A 24,891-nucleotide genomic window follows, 5' to 3' on the forward strand; every position below is an offset into this window, starting at 1 on the left:
CTGGGTTTTAATCTAGACGCAGATGATTTTGCACAAAGTATTTTACTGTCGTATGAGTGAACAATGCTTCTTTTATATATTATTTTTTTTCAGTTAGTGCACTTCATTTGTTTTCTATTTTACTATATACACTAAAAGCAGCTTTGTATGGTTTGAGATGCACATTTTGTAATTGCTGTAGATCACACATTATCTTTCACTTGACCCAGTTCTGCATAGTTGTAATGGGGCATTGACCTCAGGGTCTCCGGTGTGCAGACATCCGATTGTATTGATAGAATTGTTTTGTTCAGAGAGCCTGGACACTGCACTGTTAGGTTTAGTTCCTTTTTAGTATTCATGTTTAGCAGGGTTTGAACGTCTGTTTGAAAACAGCTAGGACTACAGTTTAAAATTAGCCATCTGTGGCTAACACTGGCACATTTACAAAAATGTTGATTAATGTGCATTGTCCTAATCAAAATAAATAAATAAATAATAAAAGTTGAAGTATCTTATTTATTTTTATTTAACCAGGTAGACGTTGAGAACAGCTTCTCATTTGCAATGGTGACCTGGCCAAGAAAAGCATAAACGTACAAGACCCCATATAGTTTCACATTCAACATAGTACAAGAAAACAGAATACAATAGGCTACAAAGGTACAGAGTGAGTTGGCAGTTCATGCCGGGCGCAAAGTGAGGTGTAAGTAAATCGATGGATATATGAAAGTGGCATGGTGATAACATAATATACATGAAATAAACAATCTATAACATTACTGAGAAGTAGTAAAGCGTCAGTATACAAGATAGTGATGTGGATCCAGTGATCAGTTATAACGCAGTGTATATAAATAGTCGATATGAATGCTGAGAAGTAGTGAAGTCTTATGGAGGCCCTAGGTTTCTTTGCATCATTGTAAACACTTGTGGTTGTGTATTTTCTGGGATATTTATTTGAAAATGTAGTGATGATGTTAGAGCATGGAGCTTTCAGACTGCAATGTGCCCACCTCTGCCACTCGCAGCATCCATAAGCCTGTCATCGGCTGCTGCTTTTCAGTCAGGGTTGGATTCCCTGTCTTCCCTGGCAACAAGCCCATCATTTCTTGGTCACAGAGCGTTTTGTTTTTGTCACAGTCTAGTGGTGTGACTGGGCTCCCCAGGGTGCCCTGTCCAGCCTGTGACCACCCATCAGCCCCACCCACCTACACCCCAGTCAGACGTTTCTGAATTATGGATAAGTCTGGATCTTATGAAATATGAATTTTCCAAAGGAGACCTTTGAAAAGCACAAACACCTTGATAACGTTGACGAGAGAGCCACATCCACATGTGACTAACACTGAACCAAAAACTTAACACTTTTCACTATTTGTGCCAGTCTATGATTGGTGCAAAAATATCTGGATACAGTGCAAGTACATCTTATCTCTATGGTAGGCTATTTCAGTATATTCCACCCTCACTTTTCTAAGTAATATGCCATCACAGGGTAGTTTTATTCATTTAGGTCCACAATAGGATTCATACTATCTCCCAAATTGTTTCAGAGTATCCAACCTTGAGAGCAGCTAGTGAGAAACAACAGGGGGGAGAGATAATGTTTGTAAGGCGCTCGCTCTTTTCCCTCCTCATACACGCTGGTGACAGAGAGCTAGACAGAGTGTTTATGAGCCGCCCGTGAGATTCAGCAGCAGTCAGCTTTAGTTTCAAATGGAGGATTCCCGTTTTGTTTCCATTGGATCGCAGCATCTGGCCTGATGTGTGCCTCGTTCCAGCAGCCGTGACGGGGACAGACAGAAAGACATTAAAGAGAAGAGGGACGCACATCGACAGACTCAAGTGTGAGCTGAAGCTTTCTGTCCAGCAAACACTTCGCGCAGATTGGGAACGATCGTGATTGGTGAGTGGAAATCGTGTTTGTTCATTTATTTCCGCTACAAAAGGAATTTCCACATTTATTTAGGATTAGTGTTGACACATTTATGATTATTGGCAATATGAGTGGCCCGGAACTTAATGTAATATTTCCAAATAACATTTGCGTCTCTCTTATTGACTCTTATCTTATTGTGAATGTTCTCACTGTGGAATATGATAGCTATTTTATAGCTTTGGAAAAAAAAAACTTTTGAGAGTTAAGTAGAGGCGGAAATGCCCTCCTAAAATAAAGGGCAGGAGTCATAGAGAAGTCTTTGGAAACCTTTAACAATACAACACTTGTGACAGAGAGAAATCCTCTTGGTTTAGACATTCAGCCAGTCTGCTTGATTTGTGTGATGTTGTGTGCCATTTGTTATCCGTGGCGGAACGAAAATGAATTAGCCCTCTGCTCACTGTCACAGGTTGAAGTGAACTCAAGATATGCGTGACGGAGTAAATGTGTCGAGCGCAGATGGAAGAGGGGGCTGGAGTGTGTGTGTGTGTGTGTGTGTGTGTGTGTGTGTGTGTGTGTGTGTGGTTTTTTTTGTGTGAGCGCGCGGCGCGCGTCGGAACAAGAAAGATTCGGTGCGTAAGCGACCTGTCATGTATCATTTCCTGTTCACTAAACTACCGGCGTTAACGGTCAGCACCAGCTACCCACGTGTTGTGAGAGTGGGTAAGTGTGTGTGTGTGTGCGGGAAGAGTGGTTGAGGTTGAACGCACCAAAGAAGGAACATGTAATTTCAAGCTAGGCTGCACCCACAAAATGCAAGGGGCATCAATTAGTTACATGGATATGTATGGGTGCTCACCATATAGCTTGGAAATCTATTTGGAAGCACTTGAAAAAGCAGTCATTAGTGGTGAGTGACATCCAGTTTATTATACGGGCCATATTCTAGAAGTCATCAGGTATATTCTTACTCCTCAGACCGAAACGTTAAGAGTCTACCTCAGGGTTTAGTCAATTGCAGTCCAAACAATCTGCCTTTGTTAATAAACTGTTCTTTTAAGAGCAAAATAGGCTGTGCAAGTAACTGCGCGACAGACCGATGCATCATTGTCATAATTCGTTTTTATCCTCCCCATGCAGCCTCATTAAAACGCTGTTTGAGGTGACTACTTTTGTTGCTTGCTGAAATCACACCTCCCTCCAGGCAACTTGACATCTCAGTCTCCTCTGTTTGTCTCCCTCACTCTTTCTGTTCTGTCTGTCTCTGTTGCCGCCCCCCTCCTCCCCCCACCCATCCTTCGATGTGGAGATCCAACCCAGTGGGAGGGAAGCCCACTCCCCAGGACTCAGTCTGTCACCTCTAATTTAGAAATTCAGTGAAACACATCCAATATAATACAACAATCATGTATTAATAATAATGCTACCGTTTTCATTGACATGTCTACATGTTTTTTTTTCTGTCAAATATCACACAGCTATAAAAAGTGACTTAATTCAGAGTCAAACTGCTGATAGGCTGAACATTCCTTGCATACACTGCGCACGCACAAGCAGTAGGAATTATGGCTTTTGAACAGGCCCATAAAGTCCTATAATAGAGGAGACTTGAAGCTAGTAATGTATTCGCTGATGAATTTGCTGATGTTTGCTATAAATCAGTTTAGTGCATCGGGTGAAAAAATGAACACAACCAGCAACTACTGTATATTAGATGCAGCAAAACAAACCTAAACCTCCTCCTCTTGTGGCCTGCAGTATAGTAGCTGTAGTCACCAATGATGCCAAACATTCTGGGCCTTTTGATAACAGCTCACTCAAGACCCAGAAATAGCAAAATATCTAGAATCTCTGGTCGCTCTTCAACGTTTAACACAAAATGTTCGTATTGAAATGAAATGCCATCTGTGTTTGGCAAGTACACTGGTTAAGTTCTGGCTATGAATAGGCTACTGCAACCACTTGGTTTAGTTTTTTTGTTTGAGAACATCAGACTATTATATAAACCTATTTACTCTGACCTCCACACATGCAACATTTTGCTGAATGCCACACTGCTTCTTGCATTGGCCCCGGCTGTTTATGCTAATGCAGATTTGTTAAGAACATAACCGATAGGAGGCAGTGCTTTGAGGATATATATGGTAGAGCAGAGTGGCATTTTCTCTGCTAAGCCCATAATTATTGGTATGCTTCAAAGTGTGTTATCACACTTATACCGTGACCACAGAAAATACTGATTGGCTGGCAGGTGCAGATATTATATTGGTAGAGCTAGACCGTTAAATCAGGCAGTATATTGGCCTTTTATTGGCATACTGCAAATATACCAGTATCGGTGTATATAGCGCCTGATAAATAACAAGAAATTACGGTACAGAAACACCAAAGATATGATTGAACAATTTAGAAATTGTATCATTTATTATTTATTTCTCATCATATAGCTGTTTCTACCTGTAGCTAGTCTGCACAGAAGTGGAGTATAATTAGTGGGTTTAAATATGTATTTTATAATATTCACTGTAGTTGTAAAAAAGAATGGCTAAGACAATATAAAGTGTCCAGCATGAATACATGTGAATTTTAACTATTGGAGAGCCTCCCTTATAGTTCCTTCTATATTTACTGTTGATTTTCCCAAGCCTTTGCCTGTCTGTAGCTCTCCCTCTGCAGCGGATGAATGCAGACTCTTGGAAAGCAGACATCTCCCCGAGTGGCACAGGAGGTAGCAGAGCAGTGGCATAGCGCAGACGGATTATGCTCTCGCTTAAATCTGCTGTCATTTCAAAACTCTCAGTTACAAGAGATTCTCTAATGAGAAGCCCTCTGCTACTCCCTGTCTATCTTCGTCTTTACTCCATTCTCTCGTTTTCACTTCTTTTATCTGTCTCTCTCTCTCTCCCGTTTTCTGCTGTCAAGGCCTTTTTTCGGTCTGTGTTTGTGTGAGAGCAAGTGAGAGATTCTGGTTGAAGTCAACATGTAGAGAAAAAGCCTTCATATGTTGCAAAAAGGGCCTTGAGTCTTGAAGGCACTGGAGTGTCTCCGCTACTACAACCACCTTGGTTTTTCAGTCTACGTTGTGTCCAATTACAGACATCTGTTTCTAAACCGAGCAGACAGAGTTCAAATGTTCAAGCAAGGCCTTTTTGTTTTGAAACAGAACTGTCAGAGTAAAAAAGGATGATGAGACGTTGGATCAAACCGTAAAGCAGTAGGCTAGTCAAGACCAAGACCACAACAAATCAGGTTTTATTTGAGAGCAATAAAACCAACTGCCACTAGCAAAATAGTGAGTGACTTATTCCAAATTGTTTTGATATTTTTACACTGCATAATGCATAATGGCATTTTTTGAAAATTGAGATAATTTGCATTGGGGTGAGTAGATTTGTATTAAAACACTAGAGCTAAGGCGAAGGATGAAAAAAAGTGGATCCAAGGAGGAACTCACTGATGCAAATGACTCTCCACAGACATTTCTGTCTTCTCGGGGAAGACAGAAAGAGAGTCAGAGATTAAGCCTGCTAAACATCCCCACATTAACCTGCCCTGTGTCCCTGTTGCAGACAGAGCGTATTAAAGCACGGCCCTGGAGGGAAAATGTTTGGGAGTGGATCTACATGCTCCAAATTAGTCATAACCCAGGGCCTACTTGACTGTCTGTCTGTCTGGACACATTGTAATATTTTTATGGGACTCAGCAGGGGAGCACTTTGTCTGCAAAATCTCATTGAGCCACCAGACAGAAGGACTGGACAGACAGAGAGGAGGATGGAGGATGGAGGATGGAGAGGGTTAGAGTGCTGGGAGAGATTGTGGAAGGACATAATGTAATAACAGGAAGGATCAAGGAAAGAGTTTGGGGAAGGGATTGAAGGGGCAAGACTGGAGGGAAGTTGAGACAATAAGAGTGGACAGATGGAGTGAAAGTAAAAGTCAGGATCAAGTGATAATGAAATGGGGAAGGTTGGGAGTTCTAGTAATCAGATGGACAAAAAAAAGAGAGAATGACAAAAATGACTGTACTGTCAGGCTAATCAAGGCCATTGTACCTGTAGAAAGAAGGGAGTTAGTGCTAATCAAGGACGGAGGACAGAAGAAGAGCAGAGGCCGAAGAGAAAGAGGTGATTAAGGCATGGGTCAAACAAGAGCAGAGAGTTGAGCGATGACACATTGAAGAGCTAATGGTGTGAGAGTTTAAGTGGGGAGCAGACAGGTCAAGAGGAGAGAGAGCGAGCGAGAGAGAGAGAGAAGATGATCAAAGATATACTGTTGCCTCTCTCTTTCTCCTCCTCCAGAAGCTTCACCCCCTCCGTCTCTTCTCGTTGGTCTTCATTATGGAAGCATGCTGTATTGAAAGAATAATGACTCTTAATTGCCAGTTCTTTGCGAAATTTAAAATGACAGTGTACTGTCTCAAGACAGATGAGGTATGAAAACCTAGTTGTAGATGCTGCCTTTTGCAACCTTTTCGAAATGAACGTATCATGCAATCAAAGCTGTAAGTCACCAAACATGCGCGCACACACACACACACGCACACACACACACACACACCAGGCTTAACGTTGTCTGTTAGGATCGTTAGCCGAGTTAATGTCTGTGCACTAGGCCCAACGGGAGTTACTGTGTCATTCTCCATGTTCCCTAAACAGATACAGGCATGCAGATATAGACCTGCCTTTGGGGAAGACATATGCACAAAGACACACACGCTAGCATACACAGACATGCAGATGCGCACCTCACCGTGTGGCTCTTACAAGCCGTGGCAAACGGGGATATTAAGCGTAACTGTGGTGATGGTTTGAAGGTACCAACGCTGTCACATTCGATTAGCTTGACGATATTTGTCCACGCCCGGCTCTTGTCCGTTTACCCCTCTCTCTTATGTTCTTTTTTTCACACCCTCCACCCATTTGTCATTCCTCCTACTTCCAATTCCTAAATCACTTGTCCCAAAAGCCACCTCACTTCTTCTTGTTGCTCTTTTTTTTTTTTTTTTTTGCAACTTTGTGTCTAAATTGCCTGTTGAAATTCAGGAGAGTAGGAATTTAAAAGGAATTTTCAAGCTCTCTTCAAATTGTTTCCAATTACCTATCCTTGAGAGTGTCTACTGGTCCTTACACAATCTGAAAAACTCTCAGGATAAAATTTCTTTCTTTCCTTTTCTACAAGGCTACCATTGGATCAACATATAAATTGCTAAGCAGTAAAACATCCTCCTCTCCTCTCCTCTCCTCTCTCCTCGCCTCTCCTCTCCTCTCCTCTCCTCTCCTCTCTCCTCGTCTATCTAGTCTCATGTCGCTTTGCTTGACAGGGCAGGAAATCAGTCTCATTTCTGCTTTAATTCGTTCTGATCAAACATGTCGCTCCCAATCAGCCCTACTTGATTAGGAGATGCCTGTATCACAGCCCACCAAGCAGGTAATGGCTGACACTTTCATATTTCAGTTTTATTGCAGTGTGTGTGCTTGTGCGTGTCTGTGTGTGTGTGTGTGTGTGTGTGTGTGTGTGTGTGTGTGTGTGTGTGTGTGTGTGTTGGTGTGAGAGAGAGAGTGTGAGAAAGAGAGATTGAAAGTTAGATACACACATTATTCCTCGCAGCTTGAGCTTGCACGTGAGCAATAGCATTCACACTTGTCTGTGACTATTACACACACATACACACACAGATACGCACACGCACACACAATCTCTCTCTTTCTCTATTGGAAGTGCTAATGTGTTCTGTATATTTAGAAACTCTATCAATTCCATGTCTCTCACTCAAGTCTTTGTTAGCACCCTCTTCTTTTTTTTTTAAACACTTTCTAATGCCCTCTCCTCTCGTCTCCTCTCGTCTCCTCTCGTCTCCTCTCGTCTCCTCTCGTCTCCTCTCATCTCCTCACCTCCTCTATCACAGAGATATGGGTTGTAGGCTTCCAAAGTTGCGGAAGGCAGAAGAGAGGCGAAGCCCGGGCAATATCTACTCCACCCTTCGACGGCCTCAGGTTGAGACTAAAGTAGGCGTGTCATACACCTACCACTTCCTGGATTTCCTGTTGGGAAAAGAAGGTATGGATAAATTCTCATGTGAGGACTTATGTAATATTGTACTAATCCCCATATATGTGCAAAGATTTTCCTCTGTCCTTTTCGGGCTGGGCTCGTGAAACCCAGTGAGGCGTGTACTTTATGTAACTTCTCCCACACTTGCACGCTTGAAACACTTCTCTATCAAAGATGACGGACACAAAATAATAATAATGAGGAACTAGCAATTCCAGCATTTAGTTTGTCCCTTCATCTCTAAGATGATTGATGATAACATGATTGATGTTAAGATTCTTGTTAAAGTAAAACCAAAACCGCCCTCACAAATTTCAACAATGAAATAAATAAGGTAGCATCCATGGCATATATTTTATGCTTAAAAACATCATCCCACAAGGCAGTGCCTCTTTGCTCCTAAGATGACAAATTGATGATGATTCAGAAGTTTCTGAAATCACTCACAGTAGAGTACCTTACTGAGTGTTTATTATGTACTGAAGGGAACAGCGAATTAATGAGTAATAGAGGAGGCGATTTCAGAAACCGCTCAAATGAAAAGAACAAATCTTGGCCATCACATGCAGCAGATCTGATTCAAATTTGTTCCAGTTCCACTCTAGCGGGGACTCCAAGGAATCTGTCTCTACATTTGGTCATAATTCAAAGGTATTATTTTTCACTGAACACCTTGTTCCTTTTTTAAGTATAGTTATCTACTTCAGTCTTCTGTTGAACCCTGTGCCTGCGTTGTCATCCTAAACTCTGGCTACAGTGTTTGCGTGTTCCACTCATAAAATAGCCACAGTTGCTGTTCCAACTTTAACTAGTTAAAATGAAATGTTTAGGTCAGCAACTTTATGGAACTGTTTGTGTGTGTGTGTGTGCTTTTTTTTTTCCCGCTGTAAGTATCTTGAGGGGGGGAAAGTGGCTTATAAGCTGAAGTTGTGTCTTTGTGCGGCTCCTGTTGCAGGGAGTTCAAAGAGTTCTGTAATTCTCAGATTCAGCTATATTGTGCACGCTGTAGCCATGCCCTCCAACTTCTCTCTGCCTCGGCCTCGCACAATAACAATACACCAAAGCGTGTGTGTGTGTGTGTGTGTGTGTGTGTGTGTGTGTGTGTGTGTGTGTGTGTGTGTGTGTGCGTGCACATGCTTGCGACGTCTTGAGAATGTTTGATGAGAATCCTCTAGAGGCATTTGGTTTCTAAAAATACTAATTCTGCCATTGTGTTGGTGTGGACTGTGAAGAGATAGAAGGGACGGAGCGAGGGAAAAGAGAGGCGAGGAGGAGAAACAGATAGTGTTGAAGCCGATATAAAAAAAAAATCATGTCTTTTTTTTTCCTTATGGCTTAATGTTTCTACAAGCCTGCCCTGTGCACTCCATTACCTGACAAGCTAGAGCAGGTGCAAGTAGATCACTGAAGTTCTTTTTTTAGAGGACTTTCCAATGCAACACTGTAACAGACAGCAGGCAGAACGCCACAGCCAAGTGGCAATGGTCTGTTTGCCAGCCGGCTTCATTTTCAGCCAGCCCTATTATGTTTGGCAAATTGGTTAGGCTGTAGTGTTGGCTGAGAGAGATCTGGCAACTCGAAATGGTGGTGGTGACTAAAACAGACAATAGACATGAGGATTGCTCATCTTTCACTTTGCTAACAGCAGGAGCAGATAAATTCTATAATCGCACGTGCACCAGCGACACATACAGAGATACAGAAAGACGCACGCACGCACACACACACACACACACACACACACACACACACACACACACACACACACACACACACAGTTCATACAAGCAGCGATGGCAGCTCATTCACACTCACAAAAAACACTTTATAGCACTTAGTCAACAGAGTTGGCAGGTCATTTATATGGTAAACTCATTGACGCCACCTGAGCTGCTTGAGATGGGTATACTTTATTTTAGGATAAACATAGCTACTTTGAATTGATTGTGTTTGCGTGCGTGTGGTTGTGAGTGGGTGCATGCTTTCCTCTATCTGTGTCTGTCTCCCTCTCTCTCCATTTGTGATAGAGAGACCAAAAGAAGTGAAGGATTCCTTAAGGATTATCTGATTGTTTGTGGAGATTGAGAGACCTCATTCCCAGCAAAGGGATTTATTTGTATTTGTCCATTTGTGTGTGTGTGTGTGTGTGTGTAGGAGGCAGATAGAGGAATCTATATGTGACATGACATTGAGGAAACCCACGGTCAAATCCACGCTTTAATTCAATTTGGCTTCTATTAATGATATTATTTCCCTGCCAGCGTGACTTGACGACTCCTACACAGTAATGAAAAACAAATATCTTTGCCGGCGCCCCTCTGAGATTTGTGAGACTAAGGTGGCTGTTTATTAAACTAAGTTGTGTTTCTCGGTAAGGGGAAATTTAATGTTGAGAATTAAGAGGAGTGCATTGTGGTTTGTAACTTGACCTTTGACTGGTGAGTGATGGTTTGATCACCACCAGAAACTGTGTTGCTGATGATATAGGGCCAGCTTTTGTTTTACGAGCCTTGCTCTAACTGCAGGAGTGCTTTAGCTGAAACATATTTCTGTGTGACTAAGCCCAACTTGCTCACATTGGGTCAGAGCGACCCTGTGGTGAATCCACGGAGGATGAGGAAAAATATGTATAATGTTTCAAGCATTTAGCCTGCGCTTCAGACATAGACCAATGTCTCCAAACCAATGTCTTATTCTACAGAACTGTCTTATTACTCTCTAATCACGAATCTAGTGTGCCTTGACAGCAACCTTTACAATAGGTCTGCCATGATCTTCATTAGTCCCATTTTAACACTGATTGGTGACCTTGACATGTCAGCATGAATGTCGAGTATGAAATGTAACAGCCAGGTGTGACATTTTAACCCTCCTTTGTGTCGAAGCTGTGCTCGGATAACGAGCAAAGGATACGGGAGAAAGCAGATAGCATGAACAGAAAAGGGGTAGAGTGGAGAAAAAAAGCAAAGTAAAAGGGAGGCAGAATAAAGTCAAGGAGTTGCAACAGAGAACAAAGGGTGAGAGAACGAATGGCATGTAAAAAAAACAAAAAAACAAGAGATATGAGCGAGCATTATTAGTCGGGTCTGGAGCGAGGAGGAAAGCCGAGTGCCTCGAGAGCGAGGAGGTGTGAGAACGAGCGCGCGGGAGTCAGGGATCTTGAGGATGTGTGAGGAAGTAAGTTAGGTGTGATGCTGCGTGACTAACGCTGGTCTCTGGAGCAGACAGTGAGGAGCTGAACTCTGCTGATGACTTTCTGCCGCCCTGCAGAGACGGAGACCCACTAGGCTCATTAAAAGTTACAACATGTGCCTAATGCTCAGCAGTGTGTGGGGGCATGTTTGTGTGGTTTCCCGCTTCTGTATACCTGTCTGGGAAAAATTATTTTGACTGTCAGTGCCTGTGTGTGCGTGATCTACACCTGAATGCTGTGATAGATATTTCCTAAAGAAATTCTTAGTCGACTAACACTTATACGATTTTGTCAACTAATCGATTAGTTGATTTAATTGACAGAGCTGTGCGCTTTGAGAGGTGGTTAAGACTAGAAAAGCACAATATAAATGTAGTTAATTAACCATCTGTAAAACTGAGTTTCTCCACAATTAATCCTGCAAAAGCACCACTTTAAATCTTGTGTTTACCATAAATGTGCTCAGACGTTTCTTGGAAATAAGTAATTAAGCATGAATAAGCATAAAAAATGACTAATTGACTAAAGAAATCTTAGTCGACTAAGACCAAAACGACCGATTAGTCGACTAATCGACTAAGAGATGGCAGCCCTAGTTGACAGAGACTGATATACTTTCCCTCTGCCTTATGTGGTACAGCTTTTCTATCAGAATCTGTGTGTGATGTATTTGGCTCAGAGAGCAGGCGAAGCACAAATCCATCAGTTTGCGAGATCTTTGCTGCCTGACACACTTTTTCAGGCAAACTCATTTTTTTCTTAAAGATTGTCGAAACTTTTTTTTCTAGATAATTCCTTCCCCCTTCTTATTCAATAAGTCTTATTGGCTTGAGAGAATACCAACAAAGATGGCAGAGACATTCACGGCATCACACGTATGTTGGTACCGTATGCGCCTTAAATGCCACACTGTGTTCTCATTTCTCTTGCTTGTACTGTACCATTTTTGTCAGACATTTCATGTGAAGCAGGGCCTTCTGAGGAGATCAGACCCCATTTAGACAAAGCTCAGATGCTGACCAACGACTTTCATAGCCCGTGGCTGCATTCCCAAAAACAGTGGGGAGAACCTGGCTCCAGGAAGCTGATTATTTTATAGTCACTGTTTTTGGCACATATCCTCGCCCTCCGCAAACTTCTGCAAGTCATTAGAAGGCTATTTAAATAAACGTGAACCTCCAGCAAGCAGAGGGATAAGCCTTGAGAGTGGCTGTGAGTATAGTAATCCCCATGCATCACCTAGCAGGCTTAGTGCAAACTCTTTCTTTCTCGTTCACAGACACAGGCAAAGAAAGATGGCCCATACACACTTGCTGAGATACTGTGGCGCACACACCACAGAATATATGCTTTATAGTCACACACAGAAATTCATGGATTTTATACGTATATATATAAGGAATTAATAAGTCTTTTCAAATGGCTACAGGAAGGAGGATGACTCTCACACTCCTCACCCAACTTGTGAAATCCAGGGTCAAAAAGTGAGGCGTCGCCCACGACACACGCCGGCTGTTACGTGGTCAAAGCTTCTGGGTGAAGACGGAAATAGCAGAGCGGGGATCAACAGCTGAACAGCCGCTCGGCAGCGTCTCGTGTCTGTTAAACAATGCACTTTTGGACATCTGTACTGGCTTTTAAACTTGCATGTATGAATGCAAATGTTCCCACTCTATTATATACTGTATACCCCTCCCCCCCCCAAACACACACACACACACACACTTCCACTTCTTCTTCCCTTCTCTGATCCTCAAAGTCCCAAAAAAACGTACACATACTCTTCTGCGCTACACCTCCCTGCCCTCACTTGCTGGCACTATAAAACTCCACCCGGCTTTTCTGCCCTGAGCTGTTCCCATGTTCCCATTCTGGAGCGGAATTGCAGCCTCCCTTTAAATCCCACTGTGGCAGACAGTATAAATGAAGTCGCTTCCCAGCCTAAAGCGCTGCATAACACCCTAATAACTTCTGTATGCCTTGCCTGAATTAGCTGCAATGCCTTACTTATGTCTCGTCGGTGGGTGAGTGCCAGCCGTGCACAGCTAATGACAGCTAATGACTATTTACGGTGACAGGATCGTTGTTATCCCCCTGCCACCCCGCCCCAGTCTCCAGCTGTTATTATTATTATCAGCTCTGTACTGCTTTTGATAAGTCCCCACAGACACCCGTTTTAAGTGTTTGCTTGATGAAAGGCTCTCTCGTGGTTCAAAGCAGTTATGCCAAAATAATGTGACGGTTGGATTTTCTCTAGGAGTTTTTCTCCCATTGTTTAACTAAGATGGGAGTCAAGAGAGTGTGTGTTCATGTGCTTGTATCATAGCATGCTGGCCAGCCCCTCATATGTGTGCTTGTGTGTGTGTGTGTGTGTGTGTGTGTGTGTGTGTGTGTGTATGTGAAAACGCCAGATGATGGAGAACAAATTGAAAATGAGATGGCTTGCACATCTTTTTCTCTCTCTGTGCGTGCGTGTGTATGTGTTTTTGTGTGGGTCTAGTTAATTTATGCAGGTTATTTTCTCTTCTCCAGACCCATGCAAATGAGATTGAATGGGAAAGGATGACAAGCATTCAGGCACAAACAGACAGCCTCATCTCTCTCTTCAACACTGCTCTGCTTACTGCATCTCTCTTTCTGTGTCTCCCTTTTACTCATCTCTTTTTCCACGCTTCTCTCTCTCTCTCTCTCTCACTCTCTCTCTCTCTCACACACACACCTGGCTTTCATCAGTCATACAGAAACACACAGCAATACATGCATGTGTTCTCTTAAAAGCCCATGAACAGAGAGTGAGCATTACTACAATACATCGACCCTGAGAGCGCAGCTCTCGCAAACATTACGCTCTCCCTGGTGGATTTGCCGTGACAGTTTGCTCCCATACGATAAGCTCCGCTAACCATTTTCCACTGAAGTAAAGGGGTGTTCTTTCCATTGTGTTTGGTAATAAAGGAACCGGCTCTGTGATAGTGATTGCTGCTAATACCACACGGCCAAACAAGCAATGTGATAGCATTGTCTTTTTAACCTATTGATGTATGCATTTTTGACTAGGCTATATTCAACTGGCCGTTAGTGTTGGCCAACATGTGTTTGTGATATGGAGTGTGTGTTAAAAACACACTTTCCAGCATGCATATACATGTATGTCTTTGCACATTTGATGTGTGTGTGTTTTACAAAAGCCAGACTGGTGATGGTGACAGTGAGGACAGAGGCTAATAGCTCTGGTGTAATTAGTTTCAGATTTAGCGTGAAGATGCCATGTGTTGTTGTTCAGGGGGAATTATCATAATGAAACATGCTCTGTCTTTGTTTCTTCACACCCTTTTTTCTTCCCTCTTCTTCTTTGTTCCATGTTTTTTTTTTTTCCATTTCCAAATACCTCTTTTGCAACCTGTAATGTCCATATCTGACTTTTTTTTCCCCATGTTTTTTTCTCCCTCCCCTCTCACCCGTTCTCCCTCTCCAGAGGTGCCGGTGTCATCGGTGCTTTGTCTCTCCTCAGTCAGAGAGCTCCCGGTTCAGGTCAGGGAACTCTACGCGCAGGGTTTTGTCCTGGTCGCCGTCCACCCGTTTGTCCATTCCTGCGGCCCTCGTCATGCACACATCCAGCGCCAGCTGCACCGGGCCGTTCTGGTTCGAGAGACGCCAAGGTACACACATTAAACACACGCTTGTCTGCAGCATGAGCGCCACATTTGTACAATAAAACAGTTTGCACTGTAAGGATTTGTATAGCAGAGTGATTGAGATAAATGAGGTGATTCATTTGCAACCAGATTTAGACAATAGTTTGCAACTTCATTTTTTTGACATGGAAGCCAATTGAGACCCATTACCACAAGCTAAGTTCTGCACTTCACCTCCTTCTCTTGATGTGAAATTAATTGCATGAGTCAGCCACAAAAAATGGCTAACTTTAGCTCACTGTCCCAATTCTTTCACTTTTGACTATACATGATAATATACTGAACTTTGTGACTCCACTCCATACTGTGTATCTTTTCTGTAACCCAGTTATTCTCTAGTAAAAACTGCAATATTCAGTCACATTTGAGCAGAGCATTATTTTCATACCTCCCTACTATCAGCTCTGGTACAGCATGCAAGCTGAGCTTTATTCTCTGCACCTTATCATGGAAGTTACTGACAGATTTGCTCCAAACAGAAACCATGCAGAGACCTTCTACTGTAAGTCCTGCATTCTAATATGGGTCTTAATAATGCCCATTTTTCCCATTTTGGCCCCAGGTTTGTCTCAAGACGTGTACCAGTTTCTGAATAAAGAGCATGTCTACATTAATTACTAGTCATTGGTTCCCCTTTTTCCCCAATTCCTCATTCTGCATTTAGCTATGCTAGCGGCATAGCTCTGTGGATGGCAATGTTGGTCTGTCGTTCAGTTGGGCCACCACTTTGGTCCAGACTGTAATATCTCAACAACTGTTGGATGAATTTCCACATTCATGTTTACCAGAGGAGGTTTCCTAGCAGGCCAACGTTTTCACTTATCCAGGGAAATAGATCAACAAATATATCTTTACTATCTAATTTCAACATTTACCAGATGCATTGGCACAGCATTTGGTACAGACATTAGTTTCCCCCTTAGGATGAATTGTAATGACTTTGGTGATCCTTTATCTCTAGTGCCATCATCTGGTTTAAAATTTCAATTTGTCCAATTATTTGGTTTTATGACCAAATACTAATAACTAATTATGTTTCCATCAGCCTCAACTGTACTTTGTGTTTATTGCGAACAAGCAAATGTTAACATACTAACATGCTAAACTAACGTAATGAACATGATAAACATAGCTGCTCAACATCAGCATGTAATCACTGTCATTGTGAGCATGTTTGCCTGCTGATGGGTTGTTAGTCCGTATCCACGGCGTTCCATTTCCAGGATTGTTCAGGTGCCACCGGAAATTCCGCCGGGTGTCTTTTATTTCGGCCAGATGTCCGTCACCTTCCGCGTTCTTTGTGTTGGCATTTTAAACTACGGTGGATTTCTGAGGACTATGGTTAACTGTTACTCAGATCTCTGCAGGGTAAATCCAGACAGCTAGCTAGACTATCTGTCCAATCTGAGTTTTCTGTTGCACGACTAAAACAACCTTTGAACGTACATGTTCCACCAAAACAAGTTCCTTCATGAGGCTATTTTGCAGAGGCGCTATTGCTCCGTGCGGCGCTTAACGCTGCCCAAGATGATTGTGATTGGTTTAAAGACATGCCAATAAACCAGAGCACGTTTTTCACCAATCCCGGAATGCTGTGTGGACTAGCCAGACCCTCCTTCACAGCGCTGTGGAGGAAGGTCTGGCAATGCAAGGTAAATGGGCTGTAGACTCTTAGTCTTGTTTATTTGCTATCAATAGTATTTGAACCAAATATGTATCGCTTGCTAATAAAAGAATCTTATATCCTTGTATTTATTGTAGCAATTTTACATACCATTTCCCAGTTATTTTCTGACATTTCCAAAACATATGTGAGTGCTCTACAATACACCAAATGATCCACACTCTCCTCCAACATATCTGACATCAGTTTACTGAACTCTATGATAATTTGAATAAGAAAATGTTTATTGTATAGAGATCCCTGTGGATCAGACTTTGTGTCTTTTTCTTAGACAACCATATGTTGTCACTTACTCTATGCATTTAAAATAATTACTTTGCTTAGCCTACAGGTTTGGTCTGTGTACTTTTTGTAATGTGAATTTAAGGAACAGCGTATTGTATAGACACTCATTCACACACACCGACACGCACACTCTAGTGCACAGGCAGGTGCCGGGCTGTTCCTTTGATGCCCCTCCTGCCAAGTGGTCCTGCTGCTTCCTGGCACCTGGCACCATGGAGACGGCTGATTGCATCATCAGCGCTCGCCAGAGGGGAACGGCACGCTGAAAGAGAGAAACCATCTTCTCCATTCTTTCATCTGCTTTCTTCAGTGATGGCCGTCCCCCCTTTTCTTTTGTCCTCCTTATCCCCCTCCGTCCCCTTTAACTCCGCCTTTTATCTCCCCATCAACGCCATCCCCTTTCATCAAAAAACCCTAAAAATGAAAGCAAAAAAAATCTGACAGAGCTACTGTTTCAAATCTAGCTGAGAATGTCACTCACGCCTCAGAGCACAAGATATTACCACGGCCTTTCCACTGACCTCAATCCAAATCTGAAGAGGCGTATTTGAATACTCCTTTTATGATTGTGTCTTGCAGTGGGAGCAGAAGGAAATTCAGTCCCTCTCTCTGTCTAATAAGTCTTTTGTGATTGTGGTGAATGGGTATTTCCCTTAAATGGAAAATTTAGCCTGTACCAGAATTGACATTATGTTTCTGCTGTGATCATTCTGGGTCAATGAGTGCTCGTGAACATGAGCGTGTCTGCCAGAAGGAATCTCGTTTAGACTGTAATGTTACTGGGTGATGGAACTGCTCAGGTGATAATGGACAGGAAACGAACCGAAAGGAAATGTAATGTTATAGCAATATGAGAACATTTGACATTTCCTGGTTCATAGGAGCAGAATTGAACTGAACTAAATGACATATGATTGATGCTTTTATACTGACTATTTGTTTAAATTATTTTATTCCTCACACTATAGTTCAGAGAAAAGCCAACTGAGGTGGGCAAGACATCGTCTGGAGACAGATGTGTGTGTGGCAGGTCACCAGGCTGCTGACCCAGAAGTGATCCAGAGCTACGTCAAGAGGGTGAGTTCTGTATTTTTGCAATGGGCCTTTCTGCCAGCAGACATTTTTACTTGTCAAAGAAGGAAAAGCACAGGTGTTACTAATAACACCAACGATGGCTCTGTGCCATTCAAGCGCTCTAGTGAGAGTGACAGTGAGCAAGCATGCACGGTACTAGCAACCTGTAATCAAAGCAGCTAAATGGAATTCAGCCATCATTATTTTCGTTATTTACATCTGTGCTTTTCCTACTGTGACAAGTCAAAATGTCTTTTGTGAAAAAGGCCTATTGAAGACTACAAGTTTGAAAATGAAACAAATGTGAGGGTGTGGAGTTAAAAAGAAGTCAGGTTAGCACACCTCTGTAGCCTGCTCCTCATCTCTGCTGGAGGCTAGTGGCTCAATGCTACTGTAACCTAAGCTGCTACTAATAGCATAACACACCTGAGTTTTTGCCCAAACTGTCGGTGCATTGTGGGTAATGTATGAATGTGTGGAATTAAAAACCTCATTTTCTTTTTTTAAATGTGTCTGAAAATGGTATATTAGTGCAGTGATAAATCAGTGGCCTCTTTTAAAAAAGCAATCTATGTAGAATCCACCCCTCCCCCTGCTTAGTTTTTGCGTGTGTGCCTCTCATGTTGGTGCAACAGTGCTTTGACAGTGGAGGAAACATTATGGGGCTCAAAGGGCTACAGGCAACTGCCTAATTGTCTGTGCCATATGGAAACCTTGCCTCTAAAAAAATAGATGGAGGAAAATAAATCAGCAAAACATACTGGGACATGGCTCACTATCCTGTAACTAGGAAACTGAAGGAGGAGATATATAATGAATGGAAGGTCCCAGAAGTTATGGTTGACTTTAATGAGACTTAACCCTAAGATACCCTGCCAACCACTCATCACTTCCATCACTTCCATTCATCACTGGCATTTATCAGCTGTAAAACTCACTTTTAGTCTCTCTGCTCATGAATTCTCCAACAGTCCTACAATGGGAAATGAAAATGTGCTCTATTGAATAGATTTGCATCTGAACACCCAAAGAGCACAAAAGGAAACCTGATTGGATGGAAATGCACATCACTGTGTATAATGTGATAGGCTCCAGCAGCGTGACATGAATAACCAATCAGATCACAAGCTGCCAGAGAGAGTTCGAGATAAGAACCCAGGAGCGGTACCAGGCAGACAGAGTGACAGGCTGGTTTTGTGTGTGTGTGTGTGTGTGTGTGTGTGTGTGTGTGTGTGTGTGTGTGTGTGTATTCAGTTTTGAAATTCTGTACTTCTATTTCCTCAGCACTCTCTATCCCACCCACTCTCAATCTGTCTCTGGACATACTTATCAGATAAAACTGTGACTTTTTGTAATGCGAGTGTGTCGGATGGTAATAGAGAGACTGTGTGTTATATGTTATGTGTGTGTGTGTGTGTGTGTGGAAGAGTGAAGTGTCAAAAGTAGTGGGTAATGGGGAAAGATGTGTCTCATTATTGTTTGGTGGTAGTTTGCAATCTGATTTCTCTCCCGTTGAGCCTGTCTAAAACTGTCAGCCCAAATATCAACTGACAATTAACCACCAGAGCTCCATGGGAGGGAGGGAGCGACACACACACACACACACACACACACACACACACACACACACACACACACACACACACACACACACACACACACACACACACACACACACACACACACACACATGTGTTGAGATAATGAGGTCCTTTTGTCATTTGAATATTTGATCTTTGCAGATGATTAGGTAGGCTGTTATTTTGCAGAATATCTACTCTGTGTACGTCAGCCTTTGTTTGTGTGTAAATGAGGCTTTCTTTTGTTTGACTATAGTAGAAGAGACTCCAAATGCTGAGAATGACGTCCTTTTATATTTATGCGTCACTCAAATGAATTCTAATAGAGTTTACCGTGTGTGTGTATGCTACACCTACAGATCCAGGATGTAGCAGAGCAAGGGGTGATGTTTGTGGGCTTTCTCCAGCAGCCGGGCGGAGGACCCTGCTACCTGGGCCACTGGGATGCTGAAGAGCTGTCCTCCTTACATTCAAGCCCTTCACCCATACATCGACACCCCTTCAGCGCCAACATCAGTCCAACAGATCCTCCAGAGCCACATCATAATGACACAGAGCCTGACCATCACTGCTTTGAACCTCAAGAGTTAGATCATGAAGGTGTACAACATAACACAGGGGACCACAAGCCAAGAGAAGCGGACTTCAGTCCTCTGAAACCCAATCACAGTTTAGAGCTCAACCAAGACGAGTCCAATGAGCTAATCCAGACCTCACAGATCAGCCTCAAAGAGTCACTAGAATCAACGAACCAACCTCAAGATCACGGCAAACCCAGTGTAGACGCAGTTCAGTGGTGTCCAGATCAAAACCCAGCAGAAGCACAAGGGAACCAGCGGTGTCCCAGCCCGCCAGAAACTGAAGATGTGATCAGACAGCAGAAGGGCCATCTACCAGATCTCAAACAATCCACAGAGAAACATTTTAACCTTTACAACCAGAGAGAAATACAAAGTTCAAGCTCCGAGAGCTGGCCCAGCTCTCCTGAACTAGATCGAACCCATGAAAGGAAGTCCAGCTCTATCTGCACCGATGGGCAAAGCAGAGTCACACACGACAACAACCATATCCGGCTCAAGAGTCCCGAGAAAGAAAAGAATACAACTTCACCACCAGCGCAGGGCAGTAAGTAATCAGTTTGTACTGCAGTCATTGGAGAAATCATCATTATGCAAAGTTCGACTTGGTGTCCAATTGTCCATTTTATCTTTGTGTGCTTGTAGGGATGCAGCTCTTTGCCTTGTACAACCACACAGGGGAGCTGAACACTTCTCTGAGGTTCTACTCACTCAGGGTGCCACTGCAAGTACAAAAGGAAGCAGGGCTAATCACAGAAGTTGACACACACTGGCTCGACCACATGACTCAGCATTTTACCAGCGGCGCGCACCTCATCGACGGGTTTTTTCAACTTGGAGATGATAACGGTATGCTTTGTGGCCGTAGCAATGAACTACTGCTGATTGGGGGATTTTGGAAGTGCTGCCCCCCTGGAGTCGAACATTTAGGGCATGCAAAATCGGAGAAAGGTAGCAAATGTATCATGAAGTGTGCAACTTTAATCTAGGCAGCATGAGTACCAAGTCGCACCAGAAAGTGGCAGAGCGAAATTCATTCTCGCGTCCTCACAGAATAGCTCATCATATCATGAAAAGAGCTGGTTGCTGCAGAAGGGCACAAGTTTGATGAGAGCAGTTAGTCTGGACCAAATTAGTACAGTTGTGGGCTGTAAAAATCAAAACAAGAGCTGAAAGAAGCTAAAATATAGCTAAGGGGACTGCAGAGTTGGGTGACAATTATCTGTGGATTCATCACTTTCACATTAAGCATAGTCATTTCATCAGCTGTTAATACAAAAAAATATATTGATTATTGCAGCTTTAAAGTAACTGTTTCACCATACCTCCTTTCTGTCAAGTGGAACAAGCTGTTCAAGGCTGTAGATCTCTGCTCCGCTGCTGGGTAATGGATGATATGCATGGAGTGACATGCCATAAATCCACGGTTTATACCATAAGTCACTGTTCAGTCACCCATGGAATAAGTAGGCTTAAGCCGTAGGGAACCGGGGGATCAATAGTGAGAGATTGGAGAGTGGAGATGAGCTTGTCTGACTCACATACATCCTCTCCTGTTTACCTGACTCCGTCTCTAATTTGCCCCATTCTTCCAGACAATGGGGTTTCATCTGTGGATAGTGTGTTCATCTTCCAGAGCTCCGCAGAGGAGACCACCGACACCTCCTACGATGCCATCGTGGTCGAGCAGTGGACCGTTGTTGATGTGGGTCTTTTTGAGTCTTTAATATTCTGTAGATGTGCACTTTGGAGATGAAGGAAAGTAGCGTGTGTGCTTGTGGCTGAGCTTAAATTTGAAAACCTGCACGCTTACTGTAATGCGTTTTCTCTTTCTTTCCGGTGTGCCTTAGCACTGGATTTGTCTGAGTGATTTCTGTCTCCCTCTCTTGTCCAGGGTGTCGTGGTGAAGACAGACTACATCCCCTTGCTCCAGTCTCTGGCTCCGTATGGATGGAGGCTTATGTGTGTGTTACCCACACCAATTGTTAAGACCAACAGGTAGAGAACTACACCCCCAAGAACTCACCTATCCTCTGCTTTCTTTAAATTCCATTACTTTGAATAACATCACCTACAGTATAAGCACTTTGTTGATTTTAGAGTCATTGTTCTTTTGTCTTATTCTTTTTTTCGGATTAGGACTGACAGTGTATCTATGCACAGGGCAGATGGTTCGAGATCTGACAAATCACAATCATATGCTCATCTCAACATGAAACCACTTTTGAAATCTGCCGGCGCTGCGAACAAAAACACAGTCGCTGATGTGCTGTTGTCTTGTAACCTGTCACTTTACCAGCCGCAGCAAACAGAAACTGGGTTTCGATACTTTCAGATAGTGAAAGTGCTGCTCTTTTCTTTCTGCAGTGACGGGAGTTTGTCGACCAAGCAGATCCTCTTCCTTCAGAGACCCGTTTTGCAGCGCAAGAGAAAAGACTTCAAGGTTTGTTCCCCTTTTGTCTTCCATCCGTGCAGCAAATCTGTCACTTGTTTTTGTTGTGCCTTTAGGATACGCCGTTTAAAAGTCGTGTTACTAAATATGGGATGTACAGCAAATATAAAGCCGCTCTGTAAAAGTCTAATAATAGGCAAAGAGTTGACCTTAAACTGTACAGGAAAGAGGCATCAGTGAAAGAGGCTTTGTTGCAGTTTGGCAGGTGTCTGGAGAGATGGAAAGAAAAAGACACGGCACAAAGCTAAAAAAAAAAAAAAAAAAAAAAAAAAAACTGTCTCAAACACATCTATTTGGTTTCAGATGCTGAACCTCAGGGGTCGCAGCAAGGCAAAGAAAAAATCCACTGGAGAAACGCAAGAGGAGAGAGAGAACATGTCCCCTCTGATGGAGACAGAGATGGACAGTTTAAGAAGAAACACAGACGAGGAGGAAGAAGAGGCAGAGGGGTGGAAGAGCAGGGACAGCGGAAGGAGCGAGGGAGCGAGTTATCAGAAAGGTAGAGAGGAGAGGGAAGAAGATGCACGGCATCAAAAGGGCTTCTCATTCCTATCGGGGAGCAGGGCTTCTGTCGAGGAACAGGAAGAGGAAACCGACATTGACAAGATCTCATTGTCTGAGCAGGAGAAGTCGGCGCGATGGACCAATGTGTGTCAGAGGGATGATGGAGGGGTGAAGGAGGAGGTGAAGACGGAAGAGCGGATCAAACAGCAGCTGTTTTCTGGCGTCTGTTGACACATTGGGCACAAAGCAGGCGAGGGGGAGCCAAGGCCTGTTTAGTTTATCAAAAACAATGCCTTTCGAATAACGTTTTGTTGATCTGGATTTTCATCCCCCCCCATCATGTACTGTTACTTCGCTTCAGCCTGCCCTGTTTAGGGAGGTAACACTGTTGCAAGTCTTTGAGGTTTTAGCTCTCATACTGTATTTGGGAAAGTGTTGTGCAATTCTCTGCTTTGGGTCAGTGTTGCTATTTGATGTATCCGTATGTGAAATGAAACTGTACAAGGCTAATAGAGTACAACCTATAGCAAGTCTCCAGTCCACACCTTAAGTATTCATTTCTTCTTGCCTATTCTTGTATTTTACTACTTTCTAGTAATAGGACGAACTGTTAAAAGGGGCGTACTGATTTCACTGGGCTGACTGTATTTTTATATGTAAAGTATATAATTTAAGATAGAGGCAAACAGAGATACAGTTGACACAAATGATGTATGTATGATATACAATGCATTAGAGCCTGACCAATACAACTGCACTGGCCAAATTTTGATTTTCACAGATAAGTATTGGCTTAAATAATTAACTAAGAAAGTGCAACAAAGAAATTCAAAAGATTTTTTGAGGCAATGTAGAAATATCTTCATAACCTACTGTAGTTTCTTCACTGGTGAGTTCATTTTTAAACTCTAAAATGTTTCACTCAATACCATATCTTAGTCACAACTAAATGTAAGGGACCTTTAGCAAAAATGTTTCAAATAACATCAAACATAGTCGGCCAATTACAGTTATGAGATTTAAAAAAATCTGTTTGTATCGGCCAGGCTCTACACCGCATTGAGATATTAGATGGGGCAGTTCATGTTAATTAGAAGAAAAAAAAAAGTATTCTGTTCCATAGCTCTAGTTGAATTGAGATTGGTTTTCTTTGGCCAGATTTTGAGATGAGATCCCTGCCATTTGTTCACCTCAATACAATGGAGGTGAAATAAATTGTGTTTGTGGTGGTCATTATATACATTACATTAAAAAAATTAACAGAAACATCTCTTTTCAGATGCTATGTCCCAGATACTCTAGATAATCCACAAAACACATGGTCAACAGTTTTCATTCAGCGTAGAAGGGACGTCGCTGTTAAACCTTTTTTTCAATGCAATTTGTTAATGCTAGGAGCATCACAAATGATGGCCATTCGCCTCTATTGTAATGGGGGGAACCAATATCTCAAACCAAAAATATTTGCATGGGTAGTACAAGAGGCGAGGGAAAATGCCTTTTGTAATTTGGGAGAACTGACCTTTAAAAGGTTTCTTCTTTGAAAATCTGTAAATTAGAAATCAACTATTTATTACCCATTTCCTGGACCACCTGTGTTGTGTCGAAGTAGTGTGACATGTGAGTCTTTGTATAAAAGCAGAGGTCAATAAAGTGTTTAAAAACAAATTGACTCAATTTCCTTTTATTTTCTTCAAATCTCACGTTACCAGCATAAACCGTTTTCCTCACGAGGAAGAAACGCAAAAAAAAACTTTAAAATGAGTCTTAATGGCGTAACCCCCAACCCCCACTGAGAGACGACAACAAGAAGGTTGCAACCATCTCCAAGGGATGTTCAGTGATCCAAGCCAATCAGAGACCACCTGGAGGTTCCATTACAGTGCACCATGGGATACTCACTCCACCCCGGGACGATGAAGCGTTTGTGG

General features: G+C 42.7%; 1 protein-coding gene across 7 annotated transcripts; it reads left to right on the forward strand.

The window, feature by feature from the left end:
• The first annotated feature begins 1,652 nt into the window (after positions 1 to 1,652).
• On the forward strand, positions 1,653 to 24,593 carry rftn1a (raftlin, lipid raft linker 1a). Of its 7 annotated transcripts, none has more exons than XM_028596542.1 (11): positions 1,653 to 1,888; positions 7,162 to 7,291; positions 7,770 to 7,921; positions 14,584 to 14,767; positions 17,741 to 17,849; positions 19,786 to 20,551; positions 20,650 to 20,853; positions 21,600 to 21,709; positions 21,899 to 22,002; positions 22,372 to 22,447; positions 22,760 to 24,593. In XM_028596542.1, exons 3-11 carry the CDS (start codon positions 7,774 to 7,776, stop codon positions 23,189 to 23,191), a joined length of 2,133 nt encoding a protein of 710 aa, XP_028452343.1. In that variant the 5' UTR covers positions 1,653 to 1,888; positions 7,162 to 7,291; positions 7,770 to 7,773; the 3' UTR covers positions 23,192 to 24,593. The 7 variants fall into 7 exon arrangements, with proteins under 7 accessions (XP_028452343.1, XP_028452345.1, XP_028452344.1 ...); XM_028596543.1 differs by lacking the exon at positions 1,653 to 1,888 and adding an exon at positions 2,470 to 2,584; XM_028596547.1 differs by lacking the exon at positions 1,653 to 1,888 and having other exon boundaries at positions 7,127 to 7,291; positions 22,760 to 22,955; positions 23,081 to 24,593.
• Positions 24,594 to 24,891: the final 298 nt, after the last annotated feature.

This window comes from Perca flavescens, chromosome 14 (assembly GCF_004354835.1).
Source record: "Perca flavescens isolate YP-PL-M2 chromosome 14, PFLA_1.0, whole genome shotgun sequence".
NCBI classification, from domain to species: Eukaryota; Metazoa; Chordata; class Actinopteri; order Perciformes; family Percidae; genus Perca; species Perca flavescens.

Excerpts from the sequence above, each read along its gene's own strand:
- rftn1a (XM_028596542.1), top strand. The coding sequence starts at position 7,774 with ATGGGTTGTAGGCTTCCAAAGTTGCGGAAGGCAGAAGAGAGGCGAAGC. Across the intron at positions 20,552-20,649 it reads TTCACCACCAGCGCAGGGCA|GGATGCAGCTCTTTGCCTTG; the intron begins GTAAGTAATCAG and ends GTGTGCTTGTAG. Across the intron at positions 22,448-22,759 it reads GCAAGAGAAAAGACTTCAAG|ATGCTGAACCTCAGGGGTCG; the intron begins GTTTGTTCCCCT and ends ATTTGGTTTCAG.